The 17,329-nt window shown below is 41.4% G+C and overlaps 1 protein-coding gene across 6 annotated transcripts in view; it reads left to right on the top strand.

Annotated features, from left to right (window-relative positions):
* The first annotated feature begins 3,320 nt into the window (after positions 1–3,320).
* Positions 3,321–17,329, top strand: part of rgs7a (regulator of G protein signaling 7a) — a 47,285-nt gene continuing 33,276 nt past the window's right edge. For 5 of the 6 annotated variants that reach the window (XM_084561872.1, XM_084561875.1, XM_084561873.1 and 2 more), the window contains exon 1: positions 3,321–4,539. In XM_084561872.1, coding sequence (XP_084417998.1) covers positions 4,462–4,539 — 78 coding nt within the window. In that variant the 5' untranslated portion in view covers positions 3,321–4,461. The remainder of the gene's footprint in view (positions 4,540–17,329) is intronic. The other variant, XM_084561870.1, reaches the window with a different exon arrangement.

Below are 17,329 nucleotides of genomic sequence, written 5' to 3'. Positions count from 1 at the left end.
TTCCGCGTTTTTGTTCGACGACGAAGAATAGACCAGTGCATTGTGGGAATTTGAGTTTTTCCTCAAGCCACTTAAAGGGACCATTCACCAAAACACAAGATGCATTTTTTTAAAGTAATAATAAAATATTTGGGTTAGAGTGAGGGAGGATGGCAAAATCATGTGCATGAAATATTGGTATATAAAACGGAGCATAACGAGTTTATTTATCATAGCTTTCCAACGCCAAGGCTAAAATGACATTTAAAATACAGCCTGATAAAATGAAGACTGCAGTATACTGAAATAAGATGAAATTAACTCAGAAAATATTGATTAAAAAAGAAACATCAGTTAATGTAGAATAATATTACAGAAGAGCAATAAAAGTTAACAAAGTATTAATAGGGGAAATAAAAGGCAGCAGAGTACAATCAAAGGTCCAAGACAAACTTTAATTTAGATTTGAAAGCAGCTTAAGTTGGGGAGCATTTGGAATCGTCGGGAAGCTGGTTCATTCAAAATCCAGCATAATGTCTAAATCCAGCATGGCATTTGGGTTGCAAAAAGGCACTTTTAGCTGACTGCTTTCCAACAGATCTAAGGAGAGTACTGGGTTTACCTTTTGGTCAAGCATGTCAAAGACGCATTTTAGCTGTAAGCCACTGAGTCACTGAGTCATTAATATCTTGTGGGGAAACTAAACTAGAGATGAAGGCATGAATGAGTTTCTCTAAATCTTCTGTGGAAGCTCTGCTATTTGTAGATGATAAAAGTATGATGCAGTTATTGCATTAACGTAAGCCCCATTTAACACCAACATTTTTAACTTCAACTTAGTCCCGTGCATTCATGAAGTGAGTTTAAAGTCATTTGAAGGATCACAGAATTTGGCCTAAGGATGGAATATAAGGGATTTAAGAGACCCAAGAAGTGATCCCTGGGTGAATGCGGAAGTTATAGTGATTTGTTCAATTTCCAAATTGCACACACAATAGCGATACCCTCTTTACAACTCAAACCAGCTGCAGACTGTTACAGATGCCCATGCATCTTTTTAAATATAGAACTATTTTAAGGTCACTGGTCTCAAAGGCTGCATTAGTTTCTTGCAGTACAGCCAGATATTATTCCTGAATAATTAATCGGAAGAAAGTAATTTAGCCCCTTTAACAGTGCAGTCGTAAGCCAGTCAGTTTGGAATGAAAATTCTCAAAAATATGCACTCATGACACTGTTTCATTGCAGGAGTTGTCCATTTGCAGCACAACCATTAAACAAATATAGAAAGTAATGCACAGATAAGATGAAATATGGACATCAGTTTGACTTAGTACTACACGAATTTGCAACGTCTGTTGCTTGGCTTAGAAACCTGTTATCACTGCAAAGTTGTTGGGACAGTACATTGGTTGTGCACTATTATAATTGTGCAGCTCACAGGGAAACAGGGAGTGTTAGGTCAGAAATTCATTGCTGATTTATAGGAGTTGCTTACATTCATAATCAGTGTTGGTTTAAAATGGATGATCGAGCAATAATGCAGCTCTCTGGCATTGATGTTTGTTTACTGCTGCTTCACCAGACACAATGACACAGACAAGACCTTTTTCACATGTAGTTTTACCAGCCACTTATCATTTCAGTTTTGAACTGCTTGTATTTTGGGTGCTTTATTCAAGTCACTAAAACAAATGATGTTATTTTATTTAAAACTGAAACAATGTTACTTAATTTAAAACAACTTCTTGATGGCAATATCATGAAGTGGAAGAAGTTTGTATTCTTTACTTTCAAAGGTTGTCAGTAGCATCAGCGAATGTAGGCAAATGCTTGTCTGTAGTATTAAAATATTGCATACTGCTAGATGATTGTGGAAACCAGTTGCTGAAAATGTAATAAAAAAAACTTTCTTAAAATCCTGGAAAATGCATTTAAAATATTGACCTAGCTTCTGGGCATAATGGCTTAGCATCTCAAAAATAATAAATAAATAAAAAAAAATTAAATAAAAAAATACTTAGCATCTCAAAATATGACTGATTTTTAAAAACATAAAAATTACTTAGTATCTCAAAAATAATGAGAAATTTTCTCAAAATTTTGAGATTCTTTTTTAATAAAGACTTAATACTGTATCTAATTTTTTTTACAGTATTTCTTGATACAATGACTTAGTATCTCAAAAAAAAATACATACGGACTTGATATGAAAATAATAAGTTGCAATGACAACAAAAAAGACTTTATATCTTTCATCAACTGGGCACATTTGCTGGGTCTCTCGCAACACCGATCAGCCACAACATTAAAACCACTGACAGGAGAAGTAAATAACATCGAACATCTTGTGACAATTCATTGTTCTGCTGCTAACCCTTTGGACCTGGCATTCATTCGTGTGGATGTTACTCAGACATGTAGCACTCACCTAGACCACAGCAGGCACCCCCACCCCATAGCAATGACACTCAATGATCGCAACAGCCATCCTCAGCAGGATGCAGCCTGACACAGGTACACACACAAATTTTTTTAGGAACAACTAAAAAAAACAAAAAAACATGAAAAACAGTGCAAAGTGTTGACCTGGACTCCAAATACACTAGATCCCAAACTGATCAAGTATCTGTGGGATAAGAGGCCCCTCCGCTCAACCCACAGGACCCAAAGGCCCCCACTCAACATTCTGTTTCCAGACACCACAGGACACCCTCAGAAGGACCATGTCCATTCTCTTATGATTGGTGTAATTGTATAATTTACTGCACAATACTGTGTCTCTGAAAACTGGACAAACTGTAAAACATATTAACATTAAACATTGCCGTCATGTACAACTGTACTGTTACAGACAGCGTTTCTTCTCCTAGTACAGATAAATGGACAGTTAAATATGTGTATTGTAATACTACTACTACTTGCAGTGCCATTCACTGCTCTCAAGGTCACCTTACAAAAACAGCAATGCTTAAGACATGACGAGAATAAAACTATGAAATTACATAAAAGCTCATATGAAAGTACTGCACATTGTAATGAAATACAGGATAAACAGGTGTCCCTTCCTGACCCTTGATAAAGATTGTGAGGTGTTAAAATATTAATTTGCTGCCGCTCTTTCTTTTTTTCTTTCTTTTTTTTTATCTCGACCCAGCTTTCAGGGCGAGCATATCTCTGCAGCGCATAGCTGTACAATTTGAGCTGGAAAAATAGCAGTATGTCTCCAAAACGGGTTGTAATTTATTCCTCACACGCGATTGGTCATAGATCGATGCGCGTCCACGGCGCTCCGAGGTGGCGCGCCTGTGCTTCTGAGCATCGCTCGGAGAAGAGGAGAGACTGGAGAGACTGAGAGCTGTGCCACACCAAGTGTCAACCGAATGTCCGCTTCTTCACGTTGCCAATGAGTACTCCTCGCATTCCTATGTCTGCCAGTTGACATACTGAACGCGAAGGACCAGGCTTCCACCCCTGCGAGGATTCAGGAGTCCTATAGCGGGCTGCGTGTTTTTTCAGGTAAGCCCCCCCTCCTATTTTCTCGCACAGTGTCCGATGTCGCCGTGATTTCTGTGTATTTACGCGCTGTTCGTCATTAAGGAGAAGGCGATAAGACACGCTGGCGCTTCGTGGTAGCTGTCTAAGGTGCTGAAACGGGCAGTGGCTCGTGGTAAGAAAAGCACAGTATAGTAGAGCGAACGGCCTCATGTTTAGAGCAGGTTACATGACTTCGCTCTTTGAATGCTATAGGCTGTTTTGGTTGCAGACTAAAACCTCCCAAGGATGCCGTGTGGGTGTCGTAAGGTGGAGAAAGGATGATGGGGCTGTAGCGTGCATGCCGTATCGGTTACATTTGAACAGTCTTGCACATTTCTGACCATGGCTGCTCTACGCGAATGGATGTGTCTAAGCTGCATTGTAGATGAGCCTACCTTCTCCAGGGACGGTGTGTTGTTCTACTGCAATTACCTCTGCCAGGGTCTAGGTCTTCACCTCACCTTATCTGGCCATAGCCATCTTATTGGATCCATAAAAGGTGCCGTGTAGGGCATGAAGAATCATCTAATGCAAACAAATGACAAAGTGTTTAAGACACTTATGCACACAGACTCCTACATGGTACCACTGCTATTCAAGTTGAACTTTTGCCCCTATCGCTGGGAAATTTGCACACAAGTAACAGCGCCTTATGCAAAATCTTACACTTTCTAAAACAAAAAAAAAACAAAACAAAAAAACGTCCTTGTCCAGACCTTGTGTGATGTGAACACGCGAAGCCAAACAGGAGCGCCGGACATCTGCTCCACCTGGAAATGTCAAATATGTTGAAACATGATGCAGGCCACAAGTTATGTAAATCTTCTTGGCAGAGGTGGGACAAGTCACGTTCAGGCTCCATTGTTCTTCTGATGGACCAAAATATCTATTCTGTCCACAACAGGAGCACCTGACATTTCCTGTGGCAGATTTACTCACTGGATCATGGCACAGACCAACAGCAGCGGGCAGGGGACCAATGGGGTAGCAGATGAGTCCCCCAACATGATAGTGTACAGAAAGGTAAGACAGTTGCTATTTTTAGTCCGTGTGTATGAGAGATAGAGAGAGTGTATGAGTGAATGTGTGTGTCTCTCTCTTGCATCAATTTACTTGACGATGAGCTGTGTAATGGAAATTTCTAACACTAATGACAAGACAGTGTTCTTGTGCAATGCCCGATTTAGGGTTGTAATGCTACATCAGTTTGATGAGAGCACGGAGAGAGCATGCAACATTTCTCTCAGAACGTACATGGCATGCAGTGTAAGATATGTACAACCCCAACACGTAGAGTGAGATTCCCTGACGTGTATGCACACATTTTCCAGTGAAACCATGAGCTTTTATCGCTAACATATCGGAGGATGGTTCTTTAACTGACTGACATTAATGGAACTGAAAGGAAGCCAAAGGCTCTTTAACCATTGTTCAATACACTGTCAGTGCTGTATTTCCTCACTGTTAAATCTGTTACTACATTTGAGAATCGGGAACGGGATAGGAAGTGAAATCCCCTACTGCCGAGACACTTTAGTCCAGTACCGATAAAACATTAAACAGATTAATGAGATAATAATCTGCAGCCAAGATAGCATTTGTTTACTTTGAGGCTTGAGGTCTAATTATAGTTTGTTACAGAAACTTTAACTGCGTAAAATATGAAACTACTGCTCCTTGTGTGCATTGGTTTAATTGTTTTTCTTTTTCTCTCTGGACAGAATTTAAGATTAAACTACAAATAAGCCATTTAGAAAATTGCTTGGATAACCGTCAGGAGAGCACTCTGTTCCCCTGTGGCACGGCTATTGAATTTTTTCTTAGTGTAAACCATTCTTTGTGTTACACTTCTTGCAAACAATATCCAAAGCTTAATACTCACGTGCAGCAGATTTAACATAAAGTGATCGCTGGCTGTGTTGCTTCACCGTCAGATACACCAAAGAACACTTTCTCATCTTACTCGCGGATGACTCAAGCGCTGAGTGAATTCCTTCATTTCATCCTCTCCACCCATCGACTAAGGCTTCTATTCTATCTGCGACAGCTTCTGCACACCAGGAAGGGGATACGCTTAGCGTGGTATCATAGATTGACGGTCTTTTATAGCACTCACAGCGTGTTAGGCAATATTACTGCCAGTGTGGGACAGGCCTTGCTGGAGGTGTTGGGGTGTCTGTAGCAGGAAGGGCTGCGTGCTATTTTATAAGTCACAATGTTTCAGAATCTTCCCAAAGCTAGAAAAACAGAGAAAGAACCTGGATTGTTCATTAAGTAGGCCGAATACTGAGGATACAGGAGATGGATAAATGTAACTCGCAATCTCAGATCTGTTTGTGGAGACAGAGGAGGGAATCTGTTTAGTAAATTTCATTTTAACACGATACAGTGAAAATATGCAAACGCATGGAAAGCTAGTTGCATCCTGTATTAGTGCATCAAATATTGATCTGAGGTCTTTCCAGCTACTCAATTACATGAGATCTCTCTTCTGTTCTCCTGCTATTGATCTGCTTTTTCAATTATACTATGGAGGATATGTTAAACCCAAAATGCAAATAAGCAAAACAACCTTAGACTGTGTTCACTTTACATCGTTTACCTAGAACCTAATCTTAAATGTTGTTTTTTTGTTAATTATTATTATTTTGTCAAGACCAGTTTGACACTGTAGACAACAGTTTATTCTCAAATGATTGGTCTTACTATGGGAAGCTTCTTTACATCTCACCACTTGACCACACATGGCTGCAGCTTGATTCTGCACACTAACTGACCTAGATACACTGCAGAATGAAAGAACACGGTGAAGGCAGCGAGGATGAAATCGTGTTTCTGGAGTGGGTTTAACTCAAACGGCAATAGGAGGAGAGCTGTCTGCGGACTTGCGGACACTGCCAGTATGAACAGGTGCCCCAAACGCTTTTCAGATGGAGATGGCTTGGCAGAGGTGTTGCAACCCACATGGACTGGGCCACACTGAGATGATCTGAATTCTCAAGTGGAAAACTGTTCGACTGCTACGACTTCTCGCGCATCAGTGTCATAAAATTCACTGCGTATAAAATGTTGATAGGAAGAAACTGGCCACATTTACATGATAGCTGACAGTGTGCTTGTAGTATATAGTTGTGGAAAGATTATGTAATGTGAGCAGAGGGAGATTTATGGTTGTGGACAGCGGTTAGTGGTTTGATAGTCTTTCCACAGGTAGCATAACTGTATCCTTTGATTCTCACAGTCTTCCTCTCTCTCTCCGACCCATCCACCCCTCCACTCCCGTCATTAACGTCTAATGAAAATGGATGGGCGAGCTGAGGTGTTGACCTGCTTGTTGTGGAGATGTGTGCAGAGATGTCTGTTTTCTTCAAGGACACACGCACACAAGCACTGCGCCTGAACGCAATGCACGCGCGGCGAATGTGCACAGCATTTACACAATTATAGAAACGAGTCAACAAACACACGCAGCTGGTTTTGTGCTAAACTGATTTATCTGGCAACGGCCGCCGGTGACCCTGAAAATTCCATCATCCATGATATGAATGGAAAGAAGTCGCCGACCAATAATATGTCAGGACCCCTCCAGTTTATCAGGAAATGCCAATAAAATGTTAAATGGATGGATTCAGTAGATAAGCAACTGTATATCTGAGAGCATCATTACATGCCATATTAAACCCCTTTTTCCACTAACACATTAACCATGTCAGCCATAAAAAATCATCAACTCCGCCAAAGTGTGCTCTTCATGTGTGTTTTTTTTTTCACGCCTGCTCACACGTGTGCACCACAAGTAATGCCGTGATGTATGTGTGATCGTGTGTGCGCTGTATGTAGGGCGAATGTTGCTAAGAGAGCGTGCTGAATTTTTTATGCAAGCTTAAAACAGCTCTCTGGTTCATACCCACTCGCCATGAGGAGGGAACATCTTCTCGCACCAGCCAGCGTGTGCGTTTGCGTCTTTCCATGCGTATGCGTGGAAGCACGTGTGTGCTGTTTGCAACTGTGCGGGGAGCAAAAACAGACTCAGTCACAGGCGGCATATTAATAACGATCATATGCACCGTTATTTTGCTACGGCTGCAACACTTGCAAAATTTTACATACAGCTTTGTTACTCTGAGGATGTTTGCAGAGAAAACAGAGAATGCCACTTGGATCTAGAAAAAATAAATAAATCTAATAAGTAGATTTTTGGAGTCCATAAAAATGTCAAGGTTACATTATTTTCTCCAGTTAATTATCTGAGTCTGATCTTCTTCTGTGGTGCTGTATCTGACAGCTGAGGCACCGGCCCACTCTTATTTACATCTAAGCTGCCGACGGGTATCCAGTAATTGTTCTTCCAGCAGCAAGTTTGGCTCTGTGTAGAGCCATTAATCTCATACTGTATGCTTTTTTTTTTGTTTTCTTTCAAGCACATGCAACACTGTTATTTTTTTTTAATCTTCCATCAATACCAGAGAGTACTGCTTTACATTCTGCTGCATAAATGCTAATATGAGCACACTGTGAAAGGAATTGGATCTTGGTGAAACTTGATCTTTTCTGCAAATGGCAATGATGCCAAAAAGAACGTATGAGTCTGCAGATCATGTTGTTCCTCACATTTCACCACTTTACGGTTCAATACTGTATGTAAACTGACTGCTGGGCTTTACGGCCGAACAATAACAGTATAATTACAGCAATTATTATATTTCCCTTTCAAATATTAGCAGAAAATAGCCAGTCCCTGATGAATATGAGCTTCGGGGTCATTATAATCCAGCAGGGTCCTCCCATTGATTTTATGTCACTTGACCAAATATTACATGTAATGGTGACAATTTTGGCTACAATTTAGTTTGCAGTGTGGGAGCATTTATCATTGTTTATGCAACAGCGACCAAACAATCCAGCTGTGCGTTCATGTTTTTCACCGCTCACACCCCAAATAGCCGTTGCATGTAATATTAAGAATTACTGACTGGGAATAATTATAGTCAGTAGTCAAAATGATTAGTGAGTACTCCTTTCATGCTTCCCCTCTTATAATGTCAGCATTCTGTCTGCGTTTCAGCTGCAGGGTGTTTTGCCCTTCACACTTTTGCGAAAGGTGTTGATGCTGCACTGTGAGATTTGAACCATTTCTCCTTAGCGAGACTCACTAATGAAGTAATGAACAAACAGAAATAACAAATAGGGCAAAGGTATTAGTGCGTGCTATTGATTTGTCAGCTGATTAAGTGGTTGTGTACAAGAGATCATTTTGCAAGAACAAGACATTCCCTCTCCTCTGCATTATGGCAACACAGCAGTAATACAGTATTGTTTGATGAAGCAGAACTGAAGCCGTTATTAACCCTCTGGGGTCTTGGCCACTGTTTTCTTTCTGCTGCTGCCTCAGATCTCTTAAAATGGTATAGAATCAGTTCTCTAATACAAGTAAGTATCTGATGTGTCTTGCTTATGTGTAATGCTGTGATTCCAAGTTTATATTACTGACTGTTTAAAATTAAAGTGTAAATATTAAATATTTTTCACCGCAAAACCTAAGTAGGTTTCTTCAAAATTGTAGCCCAAGGCATTCAGGTACCAAACAGAAGCTTTAACTGAGGGACACCAAAGGTTTTTAATATTCAGTCTCTTGCTTTAGCCTGCTACACATTCAACAGAGATCTCCTCATAGGAGAGCGTTTTCCAATTTAGACCTAATCTGCATCTGTAAAACCAGCCCTATATCAGCCTGTTATCAATACAATATTCGAACCATCCTACATTGTCCGTGAGCCGAGAGGACTGAATACATTTTCAGCTTTTTCTCCGTTAAGAGCTAGATTGAAGGGTTCTTGTACAGTCTGTCTCCCTCAGCTTGCAATCAGAAGATCACTAAGACCGGGAGAAAGAGAGAAAGAGGGGGGTGAGGTGGGATGATCTGTAATTGCCAGATCAGAGAGGAATCTTTGTGTGTGAAGTAGGGCTCTTTGCATGTCAGCTTGCCAGCCAGGCGATTTCTCTTCCTGTGTATGAAAACATGCATGTTCTTCTTTGCCACACACACACACACGGGGGAAGTGTGGGTGTTTGGCAGAAGATGCTGGATAGAAAATTGGCATTAATGGCTTTGCACGTCTCAAACTAATCCATTTTTTTCCTGAATTCGCTGACGTCAGTGCTCAAACGTCAATTAGAGGGGCCAGCATAAGTGGCACATGCTGCAGTCGATCGTAGTGTAGTTCTGGTATGTCATCGTGACACTGGGGGCTATGATAATCCACCCAGCCATGTCGTATCTTGTCACAACAAAACGGTATAACTGATGCATTCTACAAATACCATGAGAGACTGGAGGCTTTCTTGATAAAACCAATTTGATGAGGACAGCGTAGTTCATGTGGGTGGTTCATTTTTCTCGGTTCCACTTTTGGTCTTTGAAGAGACAATATGAAATGCAACAAACGGAAAGTTAGACACAGAGAATATACACAAAATAGATGACGCTATCAGAGGCAAGCTGTAACTGATAATTTACACCGATCAGGCATATCATTATGACCACCTTCCTAATATTGTGTAGGTCTCCCTTGTGCCTCCAAAACAGTTGTGATTCATCAGAGAATGGACATGGACCTTCTGAGGGTGTCCTGTGGTGTCTGGCAAAAGAATGCTGTTGGGGGGGCCTTTGGGTCCTATGGGTTGAGGGGAGGGGCCTCTGTGGATCATCCCACAGATACTTGATCAGTTTGCGATCTAGGGAATTTGGAGGCCTGGTCAACACCTTGTGCTGCCAGGTCCAAAATTTTCCCAGCAGAACATTGTATTGTCACAAGATGGTCAATGTTATTTACTTCTGCTGTCAGTGGTTTAATGTTGTGGCTGTCCAGTGTCCAGTGTCAAATACTTTTATGGCCATCCAAAACCTGTCACATGTTTTTGCATTAATATATATGAGCAGATTAATAAAGGACTAAGTTATATTGTTCATTTGAAAAGTAAAATCAAAACTTATGTAGCTTAATGTGAGATTATACTCTGTCCTGCCTCGCTCTCTGTTCTCCCCTCTGTCTAAGTCTGCCACAGCTGGAGTTTCTAGTCCTGTCTGCTAAGGTTATATAACAGTCTAAGGAAGCCTGGGCATTAAGATAGAGGCTGACTCAGGCATTGCCTCTGTCTGGTCGTTTAATTCAAGCTCCACATTCAGCAAAAGATTACAAGAGTGCCCCAGCCAGAGTTGCTAACGAATCCTTTTCCATCCCTAACGCGATGGCCTTAATGAGGACAGCGATGCAACGTTTTGGACAAAAGGGAAGAAGGAAAAAAATGAAAGAGTGAAACAGACAGGGTGACCGTTTGGCCCATTTCTCTATGTTCATCTCACACTGGGATTGTGTCTGTGCATCTATCCGTAATGTGCCCTTGTTCTCTCCTTGTTTACATCTCAGTCCCTTCTCCCCCGACCATTCAGAACGCCATCTGCATCTAAACTGTGCCCATGCAGTCTCTAATTCTAATGCACTCCCTAAGTCAGGTTCTGGTGAAGACTCACTCCTTCCCACACGCCGTCTATAACGTATAAATTCCCACATGCCTGCTGTCTCTAAGTCTGGATCTATTAGATAATGTCTCTGTTCTTTGTAGAAACTTGGTGTCTCATGTTGCACTTTTATCCCTCTCATATTTCTTATATTCAGCGTATAATAAGAGATGGTTTTCTTTCCTGCCTACTGTGGCGTACTTCAGATAAGTCAAAATCACCATCTTAACCTGTCCTGGTGTATTTTTTTTGCAATAAATCTTTAATTGGGGAGACTATTTTTTAATAAGCACACATCAGATCCATTATGTGAAACATGAACTATGGCTCTACCAACCAATCTCTCGTAACTGCGTTTTCTGAAAATGTCAGTGCTCCTCAAATCTATAATTACATCTACTAAAGCATTCTGCCAAAAAAAAAAAAAATAATTGGAGAAACGTTGCTCTCCAAAACAACCGCACTAGCGGCCCCCCAATCATTGCCAAAGCTAAAATCGCATTTGCACGTCAAGAGCCTTGAAAAGTAAACAGAAATAAGAAATCTTGTTATCTTCTCCGCAGAGTATTTCATGCACTACCTCACTGCTTTGCTGAGTCTTTTGGCAGCTTGAAGCTGAAAAAAAAAAGAGTAATATCCTTCCACAAGTTTCACTGCCAGTGTAGACTTGTGAAAATATTTCTCTCGGTCTCAACTTTTTCATCCCAGTTTCCATCACTGTCTCTGCCTCCCGCTCTGGTGTTCACACTTTGCCCTCTCATTTCTGTGTCTTTTTTTCCCCCCCTCACCCTGACCACTCTCCCCTCCCACTCTGATGCCCTCTTTTGTTCAGTTTCGGGTCTTTGATGTTTCCCATATACCCGCAATATCGCACTAACTTCCTCTCTTTGTCTCTCTTATGCTCTCCCTGACACACATGTGCACTCCCTCCACGGTGCAACATCCATCCACCTCTGTCTCTCTGTCCCCTCCTCTCACATCTCTCGCCTCTCTTTGAAGTCATCAGAGCCCATGCCACTCCAGTCAGCTTTTATCCTCGCTCAGAGAGAAGAGAGGAATGTATTTAGACCCTGTCGGAGCACAGTCATCTCTCCTCCTGTGTGAAATGATTCACTCGTGACTCATAGCTTTATTGGGATCTCTCTCTAAACAAACAAGCATTGGATGTGGCATTTTCTATCCAAATTGACTGTAACTGTAACTGAGCGTGCTGGCCTGATTGTCCCCCTGCAGCTCGGTGCCCCTCTCAACAATGAGGAGTCGTTCTCCCAGAAGCAATCATGTCTTCGGTGATTAGCTTGCCATGACTGAGTGCCAATGTGCAAATCCAATACCAGCAAAATAATAAAAGTCAAGCAGCAATTGTTCCAAAGGGTACATTTTCATATGTTTGAGGCATACATTTCCATTTGCCAAACAGACTGAGACACCTTTGTCTAATCCCGTGCACGTCTGAACTCATCTCACACACACACACACACATGCTCACACGCCGAGCTCGCGGGTTGCGGTGTGCCGAGCAGCTTCCACCTGCAACCTACTGGTGCTCACAGCTTCACACCATTAGTTCAGCTTAGCAAGCACAGCAGCACAACCTAGTCTATAAACCTCAGGCGCCATCTTAACTCAACCTGATGCTGCTTCTTTTCTCTTGTTGTGCTGAAATGCAGCAAAATAACAATTTCCAACAATAAGCAAAGCCTGCGTTGCGAGTTTCTGAATGCATCGACTATTTACAAAATTGTCCTTGTGTCAAGACTTTTGCAATCCACTCTGATACTGTAGTTCAAGCCAGCTAACTTTATATTATACTACCATGAGAATTGTATGTTTAATTAGCTTGCTGGTCATGTACTCTGCACTCTGAATTATTTCCATATATTTTAATACTTAGAGGTGCACTTCAAATAATAACTGTGTCAACTTTAAGATATTAGGATGTAAATTGGGATCTGGGCGGAAGAAAATCGTCTCTTTAAACGAAGCATGTCTTTCTTGTCTGGGCAACTATGTAAACAAGATGAGTAATCACAACTATTCTGATGGTAGAAGGAAATGCATATTAATATGCTCATAATACCTGGCTGTGATATGAGCTGTTTTTAGCCATGCTTGCAGTAAGGCTCTATGTATGACTGCGGTGGTCTGTAGGTGCACGAGTTTATGTAGACAGAAATATCTCAAAAAGTACTGGATAAGTTGCCATGTAATATTCTGTAGAAATACATGTTCCAGATAGGATTAATACTCTTTTTTAATTTTCCTTAATTTCCGCTTATTTTTTTAATGTAAAATACTAGTCAACCTTTACTTTACCTTCTTAAATGTGTGTTTAATGCAACATTAAGCTGCTAACTCACTATACTAAAATTTTGCCTGCATTGTAGCCACACAAAGCTGCTAGAAGTTTCACATCTAAATCAATGCCACACGTATACTTTGTGTCTAACATTTGAAACAAATCAGCTGTCCCACCACTGTCATTAGAAGTCCTCATTGTTTTATTAATCTTGATGTCTAAACATTGTCTCGTGTGTTGACGACATTCCTCTGGACAGTGCTGTGTAGAACGGTTGTGCTTTCTGCTGCCCTCTGTTCTGTTTCTGATTTGGTGGCTGGTGGCTGTTCTGATGGGATCCCCATGACAACCACACCAGCAGTCTGTCAAACGCTATTATCTCAAACACTTCAGCAATGTGTCCAGCACACCCTTAGCTGGCAAAGTGACAGAACATGAGCGTTTATGTGTGTGTGTATACGTGTTTTTTTTTTTTTTGTGTGTGTGTGTATTTCTTTGCTAGTCCGTGCATACGAGTGAGCAAACATTTACACGCTATAAAGAGAGTGCTGCTCAATCCATGAAAGCCTGCGGTGCGAGAGTGTGTGAGAGTTTATGCTACTTTTATGCAACATTTTTCCAATATAAAAAGGTAAAAAGCCTTAACTAGTTGTAACTGAAGTATTTTCATTTTATGAAGCTGGAAACTCCACCATATTTCTACAGGAAATATCGCATCTTACATTTTTACTGGTCTACATTTTCGATTACTGTGGTTACAAGATTAAGAATCTAAACCCAGAATTAGCCATTATGGTCACATACGGTCACATACATACATACATACTGATATATCTGTATTCTGATCTGCCACAACATTCAAACCACTTTCCTAATATTGTGTGGGTCCTTCTATGCCACAAAAACAGCTTTGACCCGTCAGGTCTTGCACACAAGACTTGATGGATCAAACCATGGGAGTGTCCTGTGGTGTCTGGCATGGAAGCGTTGGCACTGGATTCTTTGGGCTCTGTGGGTTGTGGGACTGGGCCTCTGTGGATTGGGCTTCTTCCAGCGCATCCTGCTGCTTGATCGGATTGGGATCCTGGGAATCTGGAGGTCTGGTCAACGGCTTGGGGGTCTTTGTCGTGTTCCTGCAATTTTTGCGGTGTGGCAGGGTATATATTGCCCTGCCAACAAACAAACAGCCTATGCTAATGCTAACACATCAATCAAAAGCAATGTGTTTACTCATTTGCTCACTGCTACTTTTACTTAACAAGAAAGGATCTGATTACTTTGTCCACCACCGATAACAAAAGCATACCGCATATCAGATTCCCCGTCTCTTCTCTGCTCAGCCTGTAAATCACTGACAGCACATTGTTAACGGTGTTTCTCATCTCCCAATAAAGCCCCATCACGGACGGACAATATACATGTCCACCAGAAGCCTGTGCCGAACAAAAGCGAAAATTTGTTGTCTCACCTTGAGCAGAATGAAAAGAGACAAGGTCAGGTTTAACAATGCATTCAAATATGGTGGGAAGTGTCTGCCTATTCCTTGCAACAGACTGATTAGATTTGTTGATATTAGCCTCCCTTGCCTGTGTCAGCAGAGTCCTGTGTGTACATGAATGAGCTGCTACTGAAGGGGATGTGTCAGGGTGAGGACGACTAGATTTGCCAGCTGTTCTGCATGAATGTATGAATTGAGGTGATTTATGTCCTCCAAAACTGTACATATCTGAAAACTTTCAAGCTATAATTCTCTTTTCCAGTAATGATATGCAGCCTACATCCCATCCAGAAGTAATGAAGTTTTAATGCTAGCTCTTTTTTAATTTAGTGCAGTACTGTAGCTTCCCTCTATCCACCAGAGGAATCACCATATTAATCGTTTCTACCTGATGACTGTCTGAATCACTTTTGAAAGGCTCAACAAAGCCTATCGTCCATCATCTTCATTGCTCCGTAGTTCAAGTGTCACTTGCGTCAAACTGTCTGCCCTTATCGGTTTATTGTCTATCCTGACTGGTGTGTCCTCTGAAGTGTGCATGTGTGCGTGTCCTGTCAGACACCCAGTCCTTGTCTTGTCTCTGTTCTGCAGACAGGAGAAGGCAGAAGAATGTCAGCCTGCCAGTATCCAGCTGCTCCTCTCTTATTGGTATTCGGGGCACACAGAGCCGTCCTGAGTGTCTGTTGCACGTGCCAAGGAGGAATGTGGGAAATGAGGGGATGGAGAGAGAAGGAGGAGAGGAGTGAGGCCCCCTCTCTCTCATGTTATCTGGACCTAAAAATAGACAGCATCCTCCCTTCTCTTCTATTCCCAGTGCATCTCTGTTTCCATACCCAGCCTCCCCTCCCTGTTCCTCTTTCTCTGTTTTCCTCTCATCCCTTTTCCCTCTTCCTCCTTGTCTCTCTGTTTGGGCTAAGTAAACATGCTCTCTGGTGCCCAGTGATAAGACTCCTCAAGTGTAATGCCAGACAGTTTGGACACAGCTAACAGACACGCCTTGATGAAGGATTAACTATAGGGGTGATTTAATTTAACACTACGGTATTCCCATGGCCACGCTGCACTGTTTAAGCACCAAAAATATAAACCTGATTATTAAACGCTCCTCAGCGTAAATCCCCTTAGTGTACACAACTACTGATTGCTAATCACAAATAAGTGCCAAAATCTTGTTCAAAACAGTCTTGTTGAATTATAAATGGGTCCGTGTAATTGTCTGTGCATGGCTGATCGATATATAAATAATTCCTGGGATGTGCATATACTGCCAATAATCTTTAGCGACCATTAGCAATTTGAGAAACTGTTAAGTTGACGTTTGGAAAACTTTGACACGATACATTTGTAAAGTAAGGCAGCTTTCTTCTTCCTTTGTCTACTAATTTATGATAGTGTACTGTTTGAGTGATGAAATCATGGTAGGTGGGCAGGAGGGATACGGGCTTTCAGTGGATTATGTTTTAGCACATGGCTAACCTTGGCTTAGTCATCGCGCCCACTGCCCGCCCACCAAGATGAAGAGAGAGAGAGAGGGAGGGAGAGAGAGAGAGAGAGAGAGTGAGCATGTGAGAGAAATAGAGAGAGGCCTTGCCCTCGGAACGCTATCCCACTACCAGCCAGGAACGCTACGGCATAGTATTTAGATTCAGAGATAAACAGCCAGAAACAGTCAACTAAGTAGTAGAAGAGTGGAGAAGGTCGAGCTCGAAACCGTTGCATAACAGTGGTGAGAGTAATGCAAACAAGAGATAACACTTAAAAAACGGAAGTAGCAGGGGGTGAATTAGTGTACGTGAACGTGAGATCCTGAGCCCTTGGTAAACTCAAAAAAGCACAGAATTACATATTCTCATCAGCTAATTAAGGTGCAAGTAGTAGCTTTATAGTAGTGTCAGCGTTTACCAACTGTCCATGCAACAAATTTTTGTTACTATTATTACCCTGGTTTATTTGTAAGGGACAGGTACAGAAAACCATGGCAGAAGCCCTGTCTGATGTACTGTGCACCTGCGTATAACTGAAGCTATATTCCATCAGTCCATTCAGTGACCAGTCATCATCACATATTACAGTGATGATCAATACTGGGTATGTAAAATAAAAGCAACAGCAGCAACAAACAGAGAAATAAATAATGCTAAAAAATAACATTAGGTCATATATATGCAAGTAGTAGCTAGTGGATGGCATGATTGGAGTTCTGGGTCAATTTTATTGATGCAGAGAAGTCTTTGAAATCCTCAGTCTGCTTTAAACTGGCAGGGAGCCACAAGGTTGTAAGACTTCCTTTTGCACGGTGTACAAAGTCTAATTCTGCAGTTTCCTTCTGATGTATTTCACTTATATTTGTATATTGAGGTCTAGTTTTAAAACGTGCTAGATTGTGAGCTTGATTGTGGAGACACTTAAGTTAGTTGTGAATGAAAGGTTGGAGTATTTAATAATAAATTAATAAATACAACTACGACCACTGCCGCTAAGATCGGTGTATTGCAGG

This window comes from Chelon labrosus (assembly GCF_963514085.1).
Source record: "Chelon labrosus genome assembly, chromosome: 15".
Classification (NCBI taxonomy): Eukaryota; Metazoa; Chordata; class Actinopteri; order Mugiliformes; family Mugilidae; genus Chelon; species Chelon labrosus.
This window is presented reverse-complemented; position numbering and strand designations above follow the sequence as displayed.